Raw genomic sequence first — 18,448 nt, 5'->3', positions numbered from 1 at the left:
GTATAGTGGCTGTGCTTGGAATTGCATATCAGCCCCATTCACTCCAATGAGGCTGATCTGCAACTAGGCCATGTGACCGATGTATGGTGATGTCACATGGCCTAGGAAGAGGCCGCGGTGCACACAGATCGCTGGCCTCTTCTAACAGCTGATCAGCAGGGGTTCCGATGTTGCACACTCACCGATTTGATGACCTAATCGGAGAATCCCATTAAGTCTAGATGGTGAACATAACCTTATTGCAGAGCCGCAGAAGGTGAGAAGCTTAATTCAGTAATGAGAGCAGGAAGGAATGAGGTGGTTCTGTTCTACTATTTCCACCTTTTCTTGCAGGTAAACAGGATAGAAATAAATTATGCTAAAACAGCCAAAAAGATGGATATGAAGCACCTGAAAACAAGTATGTGGGGGCTACTGACCAGTGGCCCTCAAAAAGATGATGAGGTAAGCAGGCCTTGAATGGGTATTCTTAGAGAACACGGCCCGCACTAGGGTTAGGTATCCTGAAGGGGTCGCTCCTTGCGGAGCAAGCACTCCGTATAGGTAGGCAGGGTCTACTAGCCCCTTCCCTCCTTCCAGGGACACACTAGGGACTATGTTCCCGACTTTGCCTACTATCAAGCAATCTCGATCAACCCTAACGCACGTTTTCCAGTGATCACCACCTCATAAGAACTGGACATCTCCCCTGATGCATCTCTAACCTGTCTTCGTCTACTTAGACCCATCCATCTATCCATCAAGTTCATCTCGGGTGAGAACGTTCCTTTCTTTACACTGGTTTTTCTTCGTGCTCTTGTCTTTTGGCCCATCCGGGCTTGTCCATTTATGTATCCTTTTCTGTGCCACTTATTCAAAATTATTTACCATTAAATGTTAAGTTTTATTCCTTTTGGTCCCTATCAAGGGGTCAGTCCATTTGCTATTTAAAATTTGGGATTGTTTTGGTCAAGGCTTCAAGCTAGACCTTGTGCACATTTTTGTAATATTTATATATCCAGTTATTTAATAGGTTCCTCATAATTGGTTGAAGAATGCTCTTTCATTATGTTAGACAGACGCAAGAAGTGAACAGAATTTTCATGGAACATTACATTTTTGCCAATCACTGTGTGTTCTCTCATTCGCATTTTGTTTTTCACTAACACGTGCTATTCACATTTTCCACCGACAACACTCGTACCTATTGATTTTAATGTGTGTGTTCACACATCAGTATTTTTTTTACTGACAATGGGTCAGTGCATGCAGCACTTTTTGGTTATGCGAACCAAACACACCAATTGTGTCTATGGGTCCGTGAAAAATCACTGACCTCTATGATGGCATCCCTGTTTGGTCCGTTGTTCACTGATCAGTGATAGGAGATGCTCTGGAAATTAATTTTCAGCCGAGCAGCATCTGTGGAATACAGATGACACACATAGGGCAAAAAATGGACACACGGACCAAACATGGATCTTTCACAGACATCGTCACTGATGGATTTTTTTGACTGACGGCAAACAGCCATGGAAATGTGAAGGAGGTCTTAGGCTATAATTTACACCAGTGTTTCCCAACCAGTGTGCCTCCAGCTGTTACAAAACTACAACTCCCAGCATGCCCGCACAGCCAAATGCTGTCTGGGCATGCTGGGAGTTGTAGTTTTGCAACAGCTGGAGGCACACTGGTTGGGAAACACTTATTTACACCATATTCCCGTAGACATATGCAATTGTGCATGTATTTAGTTGAATTCCTTTACTATTGATTCCCTTAAAATGGGGTTTCGTTATTGACACTTTTCACCACGAGTGAGTTAAATGTACTCATATACCAGTGGTGGGCAAACATTTTAGTCAACTGAGCCAAATATCAAGAAAACCGCGATTGAAATTTATTTTAAGAGCAAAATTTTTTCCCTACCCGGGAACTTTCACTACCCTCGTCACTTCCTGTTGTGACGCAGCACGTTCCGACGTTTGGAAGGAGGAGGTTCCTAATAGTGGGAGGAAATATGGGTGATATGAGATGTACACGCCCTCTCCAGCTTTGCTAGGTGAAATCGGGCCCTGGGGCGAAAAACAATAAGGGCACCCCCCATGCACATTTCTCCAGTCCAAACAGAACCAGGGCGGCCGCTGCCCCATGGCACATTTCTCCAGCAGTGCCAGCACATGCACAGACATCTCTCTCATGAATCTGAGATGTCTGTGCATGTGCTGGCACTACTGGAGAAATGTGCCATAGGGCCGCCCTGGTTCTGTTTGGACTGGAGAAATGTGCATTGGGGGGGCGAATGACTCAGAGTCATGAGAGAGATGTCTGTGCATGTGCTGGCACTACTAGAGAAATGTGCCATGGGGTCGCCCTGGTTCTGTCACATCTCTCTCATGACTCTGAGTCATTTGCCCTTCCCCCTCGCACATTTCTCCAGTTCAAACAGAACCAGGGCGGCCCCATGACATCTCTCTCATGATTCCCCCACCACCAATCCAATGCACATTTCTCCAGTCCAAAAAACAGAACCAGGGCGGTCTAGTACACTGGCTGGCACTACTGGGACGGGTGAGATGGTGGGAAAGGGATCCAGTAACTAAGTTGTTATAATTAATCAACCTACCTACCTGGCTGCCTCCTGTCACAGTGTCAGAAGATTCTTCTTTGTGTGGGCAGCGGGCCGCAGGCCTTCCCTGGCAGAGTCTGGGCTGTGGCTGGCTACCGCTGGCGCTCCTCTCTCCTTCTTCTTCTCTGCTCTGGGAGCGGAGCTGTGGCAGCATCAGACAGACGTGAAGACGTGCCAGCCTTTGCGGCAGCACGCTTACTCACAGCCACTGCTCGTCGAGTCTCTTAAAGAGGCAGGCAGAATGGGGGTTCAGAGCGGCCGCCGGCGGGGGGCCCCCTCCTTTCCATAATAGTCCGGACTGCGCGCTGCCCAGGACTCCATGCGCAGCTGCGCTTAGCGTAGCAGAGTTAGAAAACTTAGCAGCGCTAGTATTGTGGGCCGGCGCTGGGGGGCCCCTGTAAGAGCCGCATTCAAGGGGCTAAAGAGCCGCTTGTGGCTCGCGAGCCGCAGTTTGCCGACCACTGTCATATACCATCCAAACATTTGCCAAAACCCCTATCTAATGATTGTCTATGGGCGCATTAGACACACACGGTGAAAACAGAGCCCAAACTCACACTTATGACTGTACCATTGTTTTGTAGAAAGCGAATTATTTGTATCCAATCTTAGCCCCATCTACAGGCCCTATTACGCTGGCAGATTATTATTAAGATGATCGTTAACGAGCGTTCGTATGAATGAGAAAACACTTGTTCATCCGATAGTTGGGATCTTTTAACATGTTAAAAATTCCTGTTTTTTCGGAGGCAGATCACGATGTGTAATGGGCTCTCTGCCCCCAGCGCACAATGAAACAGTGTAGGGACAAACAATGCATTAGAGATCGTTCGTCCCTGTACTGAGGAGGAGATCACTGCATGTAATAGCAGCCGTCTCCTCCTCTAGCGAGCAGGCAATTGACGGGAGGGAACGCTTCCCTCTCGACAATTGTCAACTCTATCTGCGCATGTAATAGGGCATTTAGAATGAAACAGAAGCTGCAGTTGTAAAGGATGAGGAAGTTTTCAGCAACAAGTGATCTTCAGAAGAGTTATGGAGGAGGGTAAAAAAGCAAGACAGAAAAACTTTATTTGCCAGTTACACCTGTATGTGTTATCCATGACAATCTTTCTTGCTTGTGACCAGTAGGTAGGGTTGATTGTTCTGTTTGAAACAATACCTTCTTTTTGTCTGTTTGTTAAAAAGCTGCAGAGATATCTATGTTTTTATTCATATGCACATGAGCACATTAGGGCACCAGGGGCTGAATCCTTGGAGCACTGCTTTTGTAGCACCCCCTCTGCTCTGCACACTTCCCCCTCCCATGGTTGACTGGGCTAGACATCAGTATGTGTCCTAGAGCTATGTCATAGCATGTACATATCATATACACTACTTACTATAGCCTTACCATGTTGAGAATATACATTTTCAATGATTAAAAGGCTAATACATATTATTGGTTAATTCACAGGCACAATATATGATTATAAAGACACCAGTAATAGGTATTAACTTTCTAAGTATAGAAAATTTCTACCCTCAATATAGTAAGGCTATAGCCTTTTATTATGTGTTAAATGAGGGAGAAAAAAAATCTCTCCTGTGATTTGAACATGGGACATCTACATGCAAGGCTGACCACTTACCTCCAGGCTACAGCCTTATGTTGAGAAGAGTAGTTTTCTATACTCAAAGCCGGTGCAAGGATTTTTGCCAACACAAGCAAAGCTACATCTTGGCGCCTCCCCCCCCCCTGCAGCTCACCTGGCCCTGGTCCCGTCTGCAGCAGCTGGCTTCTCCTCTGTGTGGTCCTGGTATCTTCTCTCTGCTTCAGACAATCGCTGGTTTGAGGACCGTATTTTTCGCCCTATAAGATGCACCGGCCCATAAAACACACCTATGTTTTAGAGGAGGATAATAAGAAAAAAATATTTTCCATTGCACCTCAGGTCAGACCAGCAATCAGACCTCCAGTGTTAATCAAACCTCAGATCATACCCCCAATGCCTCAGATCAGCCCCCATGTCAGCCATCAGTCAGCCATCAGCCCCCAATGTCAGCCATCAGCCCCCATGTCAGCCATCAGGCCCCCATGTCAGCCATCAAGCCCCCATGTCAGCCATCATGCCCCCATGTCAGCCATAGTGCCCCCATCATGTCAGCCATCTGCCCCCATCATGTCAGCCATCTGCCCCCCATCATGTCAGCCATCTGCCCCCCATCATGTCAGCCATCTGCCCCCCATCATGTCAGCCATCTGCCCCCCATCATGTCAGCCATCTGCCCCCCATCATGTCAGCCATCATGCACCCCCATGTCAGCCATCAGCGCATATAAAATAAAATAAAAATAACCTTTCCTGCTCCTGGATGCAGCCGCTCCTCACCACCAGCGCTCTCGTTCTTCTTCCTGGTTCTCAGCTGTCAGCTGTGAAGGCTGCGCACAGTGAGGTCACATGGTGCGCAGCCCTTTACAGCAGATAGCCGAGCGGAGGACCAGGAAGCGGCGAGTACAGATCCTTCACCGCTTCCCGGTCCTCCTGTACTAATGAAGCGCTTCAGGGTATTTAAAAAAAAATAAAAAAATATTTTTTCCACCCCCCCTCCATCTTTGCGCCCTAAGGCGGCCGCTTGGTCTGCGTTATTATAGCACCGGCCCTGTCTATACTTATAAATCTAATACATACTACTGGTTTCTTTAGAATCATATATTGTGCCTGTGAATAAACCAGTAATATGTATTAGCTTTCTAAGCATAGAAAACCTTGATTTTCAACATGGTAAGGCTATAGTATGTAATGTATTTGATATGTACATGCTAGGGCACAGCTCTGCCCTCAGCATGCTGATGTTTAGCCCAGTCAATCAAGGGGTGGAGGGAGTATGCAGAACAGTGGGGTGCACAAGCAGTACTCCAAGGATTCAGTCCCACCCCCTGGTGCTCCACCATGTTCATTTACATATGACTAAAAACACTGATATCTCTGCATCTGTTTAACATACAAACAAAAGAAAGGTATAATTTTAGTCAGCATGATCAACCCTACCAGGCAATTTGCCAGGTTTAATATGGTTGATCATGCTAACAGAGTCTCTTTAAAGCTGCAAGAAGTGGATGATTTGTCAGATTCCTAATGACTGATGACATACAGTACAAGAATCATCAGCCATATAACTATGAAAAGTAAGGCTACTTTCACACTAGCGTTCGGGTGTCCGCTTGTGAGCTCCGTTTGAAGGGGCTCACAAGCGGCCCCGAACGCATCCGTCCAGCCCTAATGCATTCTGAGTGGACGCGGATCCGCTCAGAATGAATCAGTCTGGCAGCGTCTGTCCTCCGCTCCGCTCAGCAGGCGGACACCTGAACGCTGCTTGCAGCGTTCGGGTGTCCGCCTGGCCATGCAGAGGCAAACGGATCCGTCCAGACTTACAATGTAAGTCAATGGGGACGGATCTGTTTGAAGATGACACAATATGGCTCAATCTTCAAACGGATCCGTCCCCCATTGACTTTCAATGTAAAAGTCTGGACGGCTACTTTCACACTTAGAAAAAAATTTACAATATAATGCAGACGGATCCGTTTTGAACGGAGCCACCGTCTGCATTATATGAGCGGATCCGTCTCAGACGGATCCGCTCTGAACGCAAGTGTGAAAGTAGCCTAAATGTTTAAAGATCGTTCCATTCCCTGTGTCTGAACTGTGGACGGCAGAGACACCTCTGTAAATAATGTATTTATGTGACATTTTTACATTTTTTAAATTTTTTTTCCTCTACATAGTAGAAAAAAAAGAGCAAATAAAACACTTGGCAACTAAAATGCAGTCTTTAATGTATGACACCGACAAAACATTTACAAGAGGGAACTGAATGGGAGAGTGTTTTTCCTCATAGTTTGGGTTCGCTGCTGTCAAGAAGGGGAGAACCAGGAAGTGCACCTGTCCGAGCTTTTGTACTTCTGCTTTCCAGTCCCTGTGATCCGCTGCTGCCTGGAAGCAAATTCTGTGTCGAGGTTCTGAAGGGAACACAACAGCATGTGTCATCAGAAGGACCTATAGAAATATTGGAACTGTTCACCAAAAGTTTTATATGACCCTGTACCTCTTTACTAAGACGTAGACGCTCCTGCCACTGCTCTGACTCCATCCTATGTTCGGCGTCCAACCGTTGTAATTTTTTTATTTCTTGGTCATGAAGAGTTCTCATTTTCTCTTCCTGTTTGTGGAAGGAACACATATTCATGAATGAGAACAGGAACACTTTATGAACAATATTAGGAACTGCTTAGAGAGCAATCCCTTGCTACAGTGGGATTTATGTAAGGCCTTATAAACATATAATTACAGCTTTCCTGTTAGATGTTGTATGAATAGAAACAAAAATTGTGGCATGTGTTCCTTCAGATGCCGTATTATGAAGAATTTCTCCAAAAGAAGATTTGCTTCTAGGGGAGAATATTGTTACATACAGAGCACCATTCTGTGACACACACAGTCTCCTCCCAAATCTGTTTTTAGAAATTTTTAAAAATAACTATATTTCATGTTCAGACGATTTGGGGCTCAGTATGGGTTATGTCTGTGAAGGTTCTCATTTATCCAGGTCATGGTATATCTGTAAAGAATAAATCAAGGCAACTGGACGTACTGTAGATTTCTTGAAAACGTTTCACTCGTTCTTCAGACGAGCTTTCTCAATTCTGAGTGACTGTACAAGAATTCTGGGAATAAATATGTAACTGAATCAACAACTGGTAATTATACCCAGCATGGGGTCAGAGGTCATTATACCCAGCATGGGGTCAAAGGTGTTGATTCTATTATCCTAATTGGAGTCAGTAGGTGATAAAGACTTCCCAGAAAAAGGTGTCAAGACAGCATTGTATGTGGCAGACAATAGATGTCTAACCCCCCCACCTCTATTCAAGCTTGGCTTCTCCCAGAATTCTTGTACAGTCACTCAGAATTGAGAAATCTCGTTGGAAGAACGAGTGAAACGTTTTCAAGAAATCTACAGTACGTCCAGTTGCCTTGATTTATTCTTTACAGATATATCAGTATGGGTTCTGTTTCCTTCTACCCAAATGGAGTCCAATGATATGGACATTGGGAGAGATTTATTATCTTCCTACGCCAGAAAAGTGACGTAAATAAGTTGAAACTGTGTGTTTGCAACTTTTAAAATTTGACTTTCAACCAATTTGTTGCAAGTGCCATTTTTAAAGCCGCCTTCACCACTTTTCCAAAGGGGCTTGTGGCAAGACAGCTCAGTGCTGCTGAAGATTTGTACTCAGGCGCATCCTCCGGCAGTGCAGGGGATACCAAGACCGGCACAGATAAATCTCCCCCATTGTGTCAATTCTAGATGCAGCTTCTTACTGTGTAATCATCTGAACATACAGAAGGTTCAGACAAACAAGGAAGCCTTGGAGAGCTTCTGCGAATATAAATCACGTTGTTCTTAACCTGTATCTGCACCAGCTCCCTGCACGTCTCTTCTAGATGTTCCTTGAACTTCTGAAGCTCTTGTTCTTGCTTCTGCTGCAATTTCTGAGACTCTTCCTTTTGTCTGATTGTTTCTTGTTGCAAGAACTAAAAGGAAACATATCTTTTGAATAAAAATGTAAATTGGACTTTATGTAGCATGGACTTCATGTACTTGTTATTTGCTCTCAGGTCTCGGGTTTCTACAACAAGGTTTGTAGAGGGGAGGTTCCTACTCTGACCCCCCCCCCCCCCCCATTCTTATTTAATATAGGCTATAGAGTCGATAGACCAAACTTTTGACAACTTTTTCCACACTCCAACTACTTCATAAATGGCTGTATAATAATTATTAATCATAAATTTACTGTTGAACGACCTAGTTATCACTGTTTTATAAGAGATAGGACCTGTAGATTGATAGAACAAATCATATATTTGCTGTATGATTACTATTGTTATACTTTCCTAAATTATTATAAAGTTAAATACGTAAAAGGCTTAATAGATTTAATAGATAATACAATATTAGTCATATTTCATCACTTTATTTTGGACTCAATACATTTCTACTCTCTGACTCCACAGCCCGGGTTTTAATACATAACCTTGAGGGCTCATGTTCTGCAACAGCTTTCATGTCTTGTTTCTGTGTAGGAGTACAACCATGGAAGCAACATTATGGGTCAAGAACCACTTTTATTTGATACTAGCTGAAGGACCCGGCTTCGCTCTGGTATATTTCATCTATTTCATTTAATGTTTGTGTGTGACGTTAAAAGATATCAACACTATCCTCGATAACAATGACATCTACAGCACCCCGCCCCCTTAACAGTGACCTCCACAGCCCCCCCACAGTGCCCTGTCCCTTAAAATGGGACCTCCACAGCAGCCCACCCCCTTAACTTTGACCTTCACAGCAGCCTGCCCCTTTAACAGTGACTTTCACAGAACACCACCCCCTTGACAGTGACCTCCACAGGGGACTGCCCCCTTAACAGTGGCCTTTACAGCAATCTGCCCCTTAACACTGACCTCCATAGCGAACCATCTCCTTAACTGTGACCTCCACAGCAGCCTGCCCCTAGGGTGGCCATAGGTCCAGTTTGAGACCGGACAGTGCGGTTTTCAGACTCCCTGTCCTCTGTCCGGCGCAGGGCCTGGAAGGGCACAAGGATGTCCTTTTCAACAGCTCACTCTAAGACAGCAGCACTGTTCTGTCTGAGTGTGAGCTGCAGGGAGAAAGTCACCCTCCCTCCCACCCCTGCAGCTGACAGAAGTTGATTTTTAACCTCATTTTCTCAATCCCTGTCGGCTGAGGAGTGGGAGGGGCGTGACCTAATCAGATCAGGGGCGTGGCTTAGCGGGACCTAGAAGTTGATTTTTAACTTAATTTTTTCAATCCCTGTCGCTGAGGAGTGGGAGGAGGGCGTGGCCTAGCTGGATTAGGGGCGTGTCCTTTTAAACAGCTCAGTCTAAGACAGCAGCACTGTTCTGTCTGAGTGTGAACTGCAGGGAGAAAGTCACCCTCCCTCCCACCCCTGCAGCTGACAGAAGTTGATTTTTAACTTAATTTTTTACAATCCCTGTCGGCTAATAAGTAGGAGGGGCGAGGGGGGGTGGCCTAGTTGCACCTAGAAGTTGATTTTTAACATCCTTTTTTCAATCCCTGTTGGCTGAGGAGTGTGAGGGGGCGTGGCCTAACTGGATCAGGGCATGGCTTGGCGGGACCTGGGGGTGGGGTTTTAAGTTTGTCTTTTGAGGGTGGATACATTGTGGCAGGGGGCATGTCTGGGTTCCTTCCTGCAAGAGTGACGCCCCTCTGGGCACCTTACTGGATCATTTGCATACCAAATAAACTGGATTTTCAGAGGATAAACAACTATTGCTGGAACAAAGGCACATCTGGAAATAAGGTACTAAGTGCTATTAGGCCATGGCTTTACTTCAATAGTGATTATCCTGGTGACAGATTTCCTTTAAAACTCATCTACAGCAGTGAAAATAAATGGCTGGGTTGTTATGGAAACCTGGAGTAAAACTGTGTGTGGAGGCTGAAGGACCTGCGAGCTTCTATTGGCTGATAAGGGTCATGTGACCAAGCTTCTATGGGCTAATGCATTTTTTTGGAATATCTCAGGAACGGTACATTCTAGAGAGCTGAGTCCCAGTCTAAAACCTTCCCGGACACCTGATGTACCCGTGTGCCAAATTTCGTGATTGTAAATGCGACGGTGCGGATTCCTTTAGCGGACATACACACACACACACATACACTTAGCTTTATATATTACATTTATATTGAGCCCCTTGCTGTTAGAGTCAGGCAGGACCCCAGGATTGAAGGGTTTGGGATATAGGGAACAGAAGATCGTATTTCCTTATATGCCAATGATGTTTTATTTTACATACAACATCCTAATACTGAGCGTTATTCAAGTTGATGTTATTCAAACACCTTTGGAGAAGTTTCGGCTCTTGATATTAACTGGTCTAAGACCATTCTTATGTCTTTAGATAGACTAGAACCTTTCAGTGAGGAGTTTTCTAGTAATTTGAAGATCTCTGATTCATTTGAATACTTGGGTATCACTATTTCTTCTAAGACTTCTCTCAGCTTAGGCTTAAAGAGGACCTTCTTTCACTAGTTTAAAAACTAAAAACTAACTATATCTGAGGGCAGAGCGGCGCCCAGGGTGAAAGGTCCCAGGCTATGAGCTGTGCGCTACGATTGGCCAGCGCTGCAGCAAGGGACAACCCTAATACATAAACTCCGCCCAGTACAACAGAGGGAGCTGCAGACACCGGAGCCTATACCGGGCGAACGGAGCGGCACCCAGACATACTAGTAAGTGCAGGGGGACCCCTGGGCGCCGCTCTGCCCACTGATATAGTTAGTTTTTCGTTTTTAAACTAGTGAAAGGTTCTCTTTAAACTGGAGAATTTTTATAAGCCGATGGAACAGGAAGGATAAAATCTTCCCTGTTTCAAGGGCTATTTTATAGCATCACAGTTATGGCTGTATTATGAATGGGAGAAAAGCCCACTTTGTAGACCCTTGGTGAAGATTTCTTCACATGATAATATCTTTACTTTATTGGAATCTGGTCAATTAATCAATCCCCAACAGGACTACAAAGTTGCTGTGAAGCTACTCATCAAGTCCTGGAGTACTATTAGAGATTGGCTGGGAATAAAGGAGTCCCTTTGTCGCACTCCCCTTTGGCATAATTATTATTTACAGGCCTTAGATGAATTGGTTGGGGATCAATATTGGCAAAAGAATAATATTTATTATCTTGCACAAGTGGTTGGGAATGGGCATATTTTTTTGTTTTTGGAGTTAGCGCAAAGAGAAAACACATCTAATTTATCTTGGTTTCGGTACTTTCAGTTACGTTCGGCACTTTCTAGTATAAAAGAAAAATCGCTTTTTGATATAGACACTTCCACGTTTTTGCATGATTTGATAGTAAAGCCAGCACGGAGGGTTAAGATTTCTCAATGTTATAAATATCTACTTAAAGCACGATTTATTAACATATATTCCACTGGGCAAAAGACCTGGAGAAGGGATTGCCCAATGATTCAATTGGATTATTGGGATAATATATTGGTGAATGTGGGATTAGTTTATCATAATTTTTATCACATATTGGTTCAATTTAATATTTTACACAGAATTTATATCACACCTTTATGGCTTAACAAACAGGGTTTGAGAAACACTTCTAATTGTCCATGGTGTGATTCACCTGAGGCCGATCATTTACATATGTTTTGGACTTGTTCAAAACTAAAAGAATATTGGGGGGGGCAATCCATAATTATACTACCCAAAAATTGAAAGTGGCGATTCCATTTACGGTGGAGTCTTGGATTTTGAGTGATCTTTCCAAGGTTGGGTGTCAAATATAAAAGGATTCTTTTGGTTAAAATAATTTTTGGGGCAAGGCTCTTGATTGCACGGGCTCGGTTCTCATCTAATACCCCAAGTATAAATACATGGTTAAAGCTCGTTAACAAGATTAAAAGGTTTTAAAATATTTTATATAAACAAAGAAATTCTGAGGATAAATGGTTCAAGGTATGGGGAGAATGGAATTTTGAATTTTTCCAGCCTCAAACTCCTCACTATCCCCATTCCATTTTTTGACGATGGGGATGGGAGACGCATTGCAAAGGGGTGGGAGTCTGGGAGGGAATGGGGGGGGGGGGTAAGATTGAAGAAAATGGAAATAATAACTTTCATGTTTTATTGTGTTTGGAAATATTATTGTTTAAAATTAAAAATAAAATTTGTTAAAAAAAAGTCACATTTGGAGGGATTTCTATCAAGGGGACCTAACTCCATTTCTGTAGGGCTGATGAAGTGCTGTCCATGTTATCTCTGTAGGCGTGAATGGACTTCTTAATCTCCAATCATGTGGGGCCCCAGCAGCCAAACCTCCCGAGAATTATTACTTGTCACCTATCTAAAATTTATTTTACATAATTTTACATGCAAAAACCCTTTAAGACATGATTTTTTGAGTGTTGGAGGAAGCCAAACAAACAAACTTGGGGGAGAACATACACATTACATACATGTATAAGAGACTATACACACAAAAATGCTGAAATAATGGGCATTTGGTCTTCACTTGTAAATCTGATTATAAATAATATAAGGGCTGACAGGCTGGGAGTGACTCAGTAAGGTCCTGACTCCTGGTAGGTTGTCCCAGGTATCTGGAGCCATGCTGACTACAGTGCACCTGACAGCTCCTGGAGGGTGTGTGGGGGAGGATCCATAGAGCGAACGCGACGATTGAGGTGGTCCCACAGGTGCTCAATTGGGTTCAAGGCTGGGGCATTATGGGGCCAGGGTAGTATTTAGAAGTCTTGTTCATGCTCTTCCAGCCAATGTCAGGCATTTCTAGCTTTGTGACATGTCTCATTGTCTTGCTGGAAAATCCCATTCACCCCAGAGAAAACAATCAGCATGTATAGGTGTACGTGATCTGCAAGGATGGATCATACCCAAATCAGTTAATACTGGACCCAGAGATTGACATGAAAACATTTCCCCAGACCATAACGCTGCCCCACCACCAGATTTTGTTTTTCTAGCAATGATTGCAGTACTCATTGGAGAAGGAAATCCAATCAGCGGAGGTTCAATTCCGATACTTCAGCAAAAATTAAAGCCTTTTTCGCTGATGCAACTTTGTTAGCAGAGGTGTAGTGACCATCCGTCTGCTTCAGAGCCCTTATACACAGTACGGTTCACTGAAATGTTGCATTTGACACACAAGTCAGTGTCTAGTGGCCCCCTGTATCCTTCTCCCATGCCTTGTAGATTTTAAGCGCTTGTGGTCAGGGTCCTCTCTCCTGTACCAGTTTGTAACTCCCTCGCACATCTTTGCACCCAATGTTCATCTCTCACAACAATTTTATGTGGTGCTCCACAGTTTCCACGTCTTTTATTTGCAGTGGTGCCATTTGTCCACTCACAATACACTTTTACCACAACAGAATGCGAACAGTTCACAAACTGCGCAGTTTCCGAAATACCACTTTCCATGGCCTGAAAGCCAATAATCATCACATTTTTGTAACTGATCCCTTTTTACTCAAGGGATATGTGTTCAGACAGCCTATCACATACCTTGCCGATGTCAAAAGTAGAAAGTGGCTTAACTGTAGATATACAGTACATAGTGTGAGGCAGTGACAGGCCTCATATATGAGGGGAGGTATGTGTCTCAGAGAATGGTGCAGGAAACCTATTAGAGGGGATGCATATCATGGTTTTCTGTGTTCCATCTGAGACGTGTCATCAAGGTGCCCGGCCTTGGTAGAGTAAAAGCCATTAGCTTGTGTATCCGCTAGGATAGATAGCGGACGCTCTTATTAACTAGCATAGCTGGTTTCAGCTAATCCAGGCCTGGCTTTTACTTGGAGTAGGCAAAGAGCTGAGTGGGTGCTTATTCCCCACGATATACTCTGGGTTTCACACGTGACCCATGTCCGCGATTGTGTTTAAAAGTCAGCAGCATGAAGCAGGGTGCGTCTGTATGAGTGCAGGGCCGTCTTTAATATTGATTGGACCCTGGGCAAAAATTTACTTGGGCCCCCTGGATCCCGCCTTCCCACACCTTAGCAGGCAATCACGGCCTCCACCACAACACACACACAAAAAATCCACACACCTGGTAGAGTACAGTGAATGACTGTAAATACTTCCAGTTCTGAAGACTCCAGCGGCTCAGGATCAGTGCTCTGGGCTCAGGCTGGAAGTGGGCACCGCTCTGCAGGAAGGAGACCAGGGCTCGGCTCACCCTAGTGTTACAGTGCACCCCAGCACCCACAGTATGCAGTATAGCACCCCACACTATACAGTACCCCACAGTATATAGTAGAGCAGTATAGCAGCCCACTGTATACAGCACCCCAAACTATACACGATACAGCCCCCCACACTATACAGTACAGCAGTATAGCACCCCCCCCACTATACAGCCCCCCCACACTATACAGGCCCCCCACAGTATACAGCCCACCACACAGTATACAGCCCACCACACAGTATACAGGCCCCCACACAGTATACAGGCCACCCCCCCCCACAGTATACAGCCCACCACACAATATACAGCCCATTACACAATATACAGCCCACCACACAATATACAGCCCACCACACAGTATACAGCCCACCACACAGTATACAGCACCCCACTATACAGTAGTTTACAGTATATTAACATAACAGCCCCTGTCACCTTTTTCTGATGTAATCTTTACACAAAAAAGCTCCACAGTTAACTTCTGCAACACTCAGTAGGACCTGTGATGACCTCATAGCCATGTGACCAGTAATTGCTAGGTTACTGGTCACATGGTAATGATGTCATTAAGGTCCTAGAGCAAAACTCATTAAGGTCCTAGAATTAAGATCATTAACACAGTACGATCATGATGCCTGTGTAGCCGACAGCCTGACACCCGGGGCAGTAGCTAGCAGGGCTCAAGAGGCAGCTGCCTTGGGCCCCCCAGGAGCAACTGGGCCCAGGGCAGCTGCCCCTTGGTAAAGACGGCCCTGTATGAGTGAGAGGCTACAGATCACAGAAAACAAGGCGTGTGTGAAGCAACACTGGCCTGTGGACGGATCTAGAGGAGACCCGAGCCTGCATTACTTTATTCGCTTGTTATGGACTGACTATCTGACCCGGCTGCGATCCGGCTGTACTGAACTGTAAGTTGGCTGGAACTATTAATAAACCGTGTTGAAGTGACTTTGTTGTGTCCCTGCCTTTCTTCAACACTGGTCGTAGGAGCTAACGGCTCTACAATAGTTACGGTACTAACACAATCTATATTTTTCAGAAGCCCCAGCTCCCAAGTTCTTCATATAAGAACACAATAATTCACATTTGCAACTAACTTCATGCACCTTTTCATTGTTATTTTAAGTAAATAATTGCATTCAGACTTGTATTTGCCACTATAAATATGGAAGAACATCATAGCAGATAGTGCCCTCCCTAATGGAGCAATGCTCATGCAGAACAGACAGGGGGGAAATCCACTGAAAATGCTTTATGCAGGTGACACCATGGACAAGCAAACTGTGTCACATGCCACTTGGAGTTCATGTCACCATTGCAGCCAGTCATGGGCTGCAGTGGCACACCTGACCCCCATCCATTTCAGAAGTTGACAAGCAGGAACTAGATGTTGGTGGATCAAAGGAGTCGGAACTGAGCCACGGGGAGCAAGTAAATATGTTTCCCTCCACAGGTCTGGTGGGGAGGAGGTCTGCCCAAAAGTGTTTAAAAATCTGTACAACAACGTTAAGTACATGCACACAATGACTTCCTTGTTATATGTCTCTGTGAAAGGGCAACCTTATGTGTCTCACTTGGGCTGCCATCACAGTTTTCAAAAATCCTGAACAGCAAACAATGTAGTGGAATGAGCGTAAGCAATATTTCACTGTGTATCCAAGCAAGCTTACCATATGGGATTCTGGGAAAGAAGGATGACCGCCCCTGAGGAACTCATCCAGCTTTACTATAGATATGGCTAGAAGCATAATGCTGCACTATTCACCTGCTTGTTCCGTTCTTTCTGTACTGAAGCGCTCAGCCCTTGGTTTTTCATTCGCTCTTTAAACACTGCCTGGCGATTTCTAGCTTCCGTACGCTGGGATTTTTGACTCCGGACTTTCTCTTGCAACTGCTGACTCTTCAGCTCGTCCAACAAAATTCCCTGATAATGTTTGAGCCTCTCCATTTCCTGGGGTGGATGCAAATAGTTATTATTCTGGACTCTATATAAATCTTAGTTTATGAGCAACTCTGTAAAAACATTGATTTGATTTGTCATATTAATCCCTTTACAATGATATTTATGCTTTGCATTTAGATGAGTGAGAGCTCTATTCCAGTGGTCGATTCTCTGAACAAGTTCAAGAGCCATGTGGACACCTTTATTGTAAGATACATTGCAAGTTAAATGTACTAGATAAGTGGAATCGAGGCATTGACTCAAGGATTTATTCTGATTGGCATCATTCTAATTTTTCTACCTACCAGCAACATGAGGAAATTGTCTCATTAGGTTTTACCTTCCACTGGATCGACACTAGGATTTTAGGTTGGACTTAAAGGGGTTTGTCCACCCTGGGGACCTTTTCTACATCAGGAACTGCAATGAGAATCATATTTACTTGATCTCCGCCACTGGATTCTGGCTCCATTGCTACCACTCGAGCTCTGCAGATCCCTCGTCTCCTCACATCGACATATGGTTTGCCACAGGTCATGTGACCACTGCAGTCAATGACTGGTTGCAGCAGCGACATGACACCCATGCCTCATGTCACCGACTCATGTGACGCACGGGAGACACATCACCACTGCAGCCAGTCATTGGCTAGAGTGGTCACGTCACCCATGTCAAACCGTATGCTGACACATGGAGACCAGAGATCTGCAGAGCCGGCGGGGCAGGGACGGAGCTCCAGTGGCGAGGACCAGGTAACTATAAATACTACCACAGCTTTTCCCAGTCCGGGAAAGTTAAAGAAAAGGCCCCCAGGGATGAACAACCCCTTTAATGTCCTTTTTTTGTGTTTTTTTTTCAACCTTATCAACTACATAACTTTGTGACAAGCAAATTAAAAAATGTAAGGTTGTGTTTACATGGTGGAAATATTCAACAGAAAATCTGATGTATATTTGCTGTGGAATCCATGGCACAAATCGGACGCTGACCCTCTGCTGCTGTTTTGCAGATTGCATTGAGCAGATCCACCCATTAATTCAGCCCCAATGGGGCTAATCCGTGTGCAGACACCCGCCACAGCTTCTGCGCTAAGAACAGCATGCTCATTCTTTTATCCTCTACGATGTGGATTACAAATCAGCACATAGAAAAATGCATATGCAGAAAATCCATATGAACTACAGCTTGGTGTCCCATTTATATCAATGAACAGTTATTTTAGATGTTTTTTTTTTTTTTTTTTACATGGATTTTGCTACAGGAAACATGCCAAAATCTGGACCAAAAAATGCTATGAGAACATAACCTGGGGGCTACCCTCTTGATGTTGTCTACAGGTGCCATTTACAATGGTCAACATTTAATGCTTGTTAGCAAAGGGGAAAGGGGGTGTTTCTGCAACGGTGGTGTATTAGGTAAATGCTGGCAAGCTTATTGCCCTACAGCCAGAGACCGGTTGGGAGGGAGAGGGGTGGCAATGGTTTATCTCCTTGGACAAATGTAGAAGATTTACAAAATATAGAGGCACATTTATTAAGACCAGCGTTTTAGACGTCGGTCTTAATAAACCCCTAAGCTGGCGGTGGTTCCGCCGAAGTTATGAAGAGGCGCCAGCCCACTTTTTTAGACCTGGCATGAGTGGGGAGAAGTCGCAGATTGCGGCGCAAAAGAACCTTTGCGCCGCAATCTGTGCCAGAAATACACCTAATTTAGGTGCATTTCAGTTTAATAAATGGCCCCCTTAGTGTTCTAAATGCTCTGTGGGAGGATGGCGCAGACACAGAAGCTGTGATCACCCCATCAGTAGCTCTTGTGTGCTGTAAAGTACAGCTGACATCCTGCTGTAATGGCTACAATAAGACAGAACCCAGTTTAATGCCTTATAGACCAACAGTGCCCCTGGATTGCAAGGGAGGATGAGGGGGCTAACATACAGTACTATATGTTTTTATTATGCTCCAGGTCACTTTATTATTATATTAGGAATCAAAAGATATTGGCCCAGATTTACAAATGTGTTAGCTCAATTTGGCACAGCTAGGGTTTTTTAAAAAAAAATCTGAATCATTCAGAAAAAAAAGGTAGGGATTAGC

At 44.5% G+C, this 18,448-nt stretch overlaps 1 protein-coding gene across 2 annotated transcripts in view; it reads right to left on the bottom strand.

Annotated features, from left to right (window-relative positions):
• Positions 1 to 6,402: 6,402 nt before the first annotated feature.
• The window catches only part of LOC122929494 (serine/threonine-protein kinase 10-like), a 64,704-nt gene continuing 52,658 nt past the window's right edge, over positions 6,403 to 18,448 (bottom strand). For both annotated transcript variants that reach the window (XM_044283097.1, XM_044283098.1), the window contains exons 15-18: positions 16,179 to 16,364; positions 8,061 to 8,186; positions 6,697 to 6,810; positions 6,403 to 6,610 (exon numbers count right to left, since the gene is read on the bottom strand). In XM_044283097.1, the coding sequence (XP_044139032.1) occupies positions 6,506 to 6,610; positions 6,697 to 6,810; positions 8,061 to 8,186; positions 16,179 to 16,364 (531 nt within the window). In that variant the 3' untranslated portion in view covers positions 6,403 to 6,505. The remainder of the gene's footprint in view (positions 6,611 to 6,696; positions 6,811 to 8,060; positions 8,187 to 16,178; positions 16,365 to 18,448) is intronic.

The sequence above is a fragment of the Bufo gargarizans genome, chromosome 2 (assembly GCF_014858855.1).
Source record: "Bufo gargarizans isolate SCDJY-AF-19 chromosome 2, ASM1485885v1, whole genome shotgun sequence".
Lineage (NCBI taxonomy): Eukaryota > Metazoa > Chordata > Amphibia > Anura > Bufonidae > Bufo > Bufo gargarizans.
The sequence above is the reverse complement of the archived record's forward strand: the minus strand, read 5'-3'. Positions and strand labels throughout refer to the sequence as shown.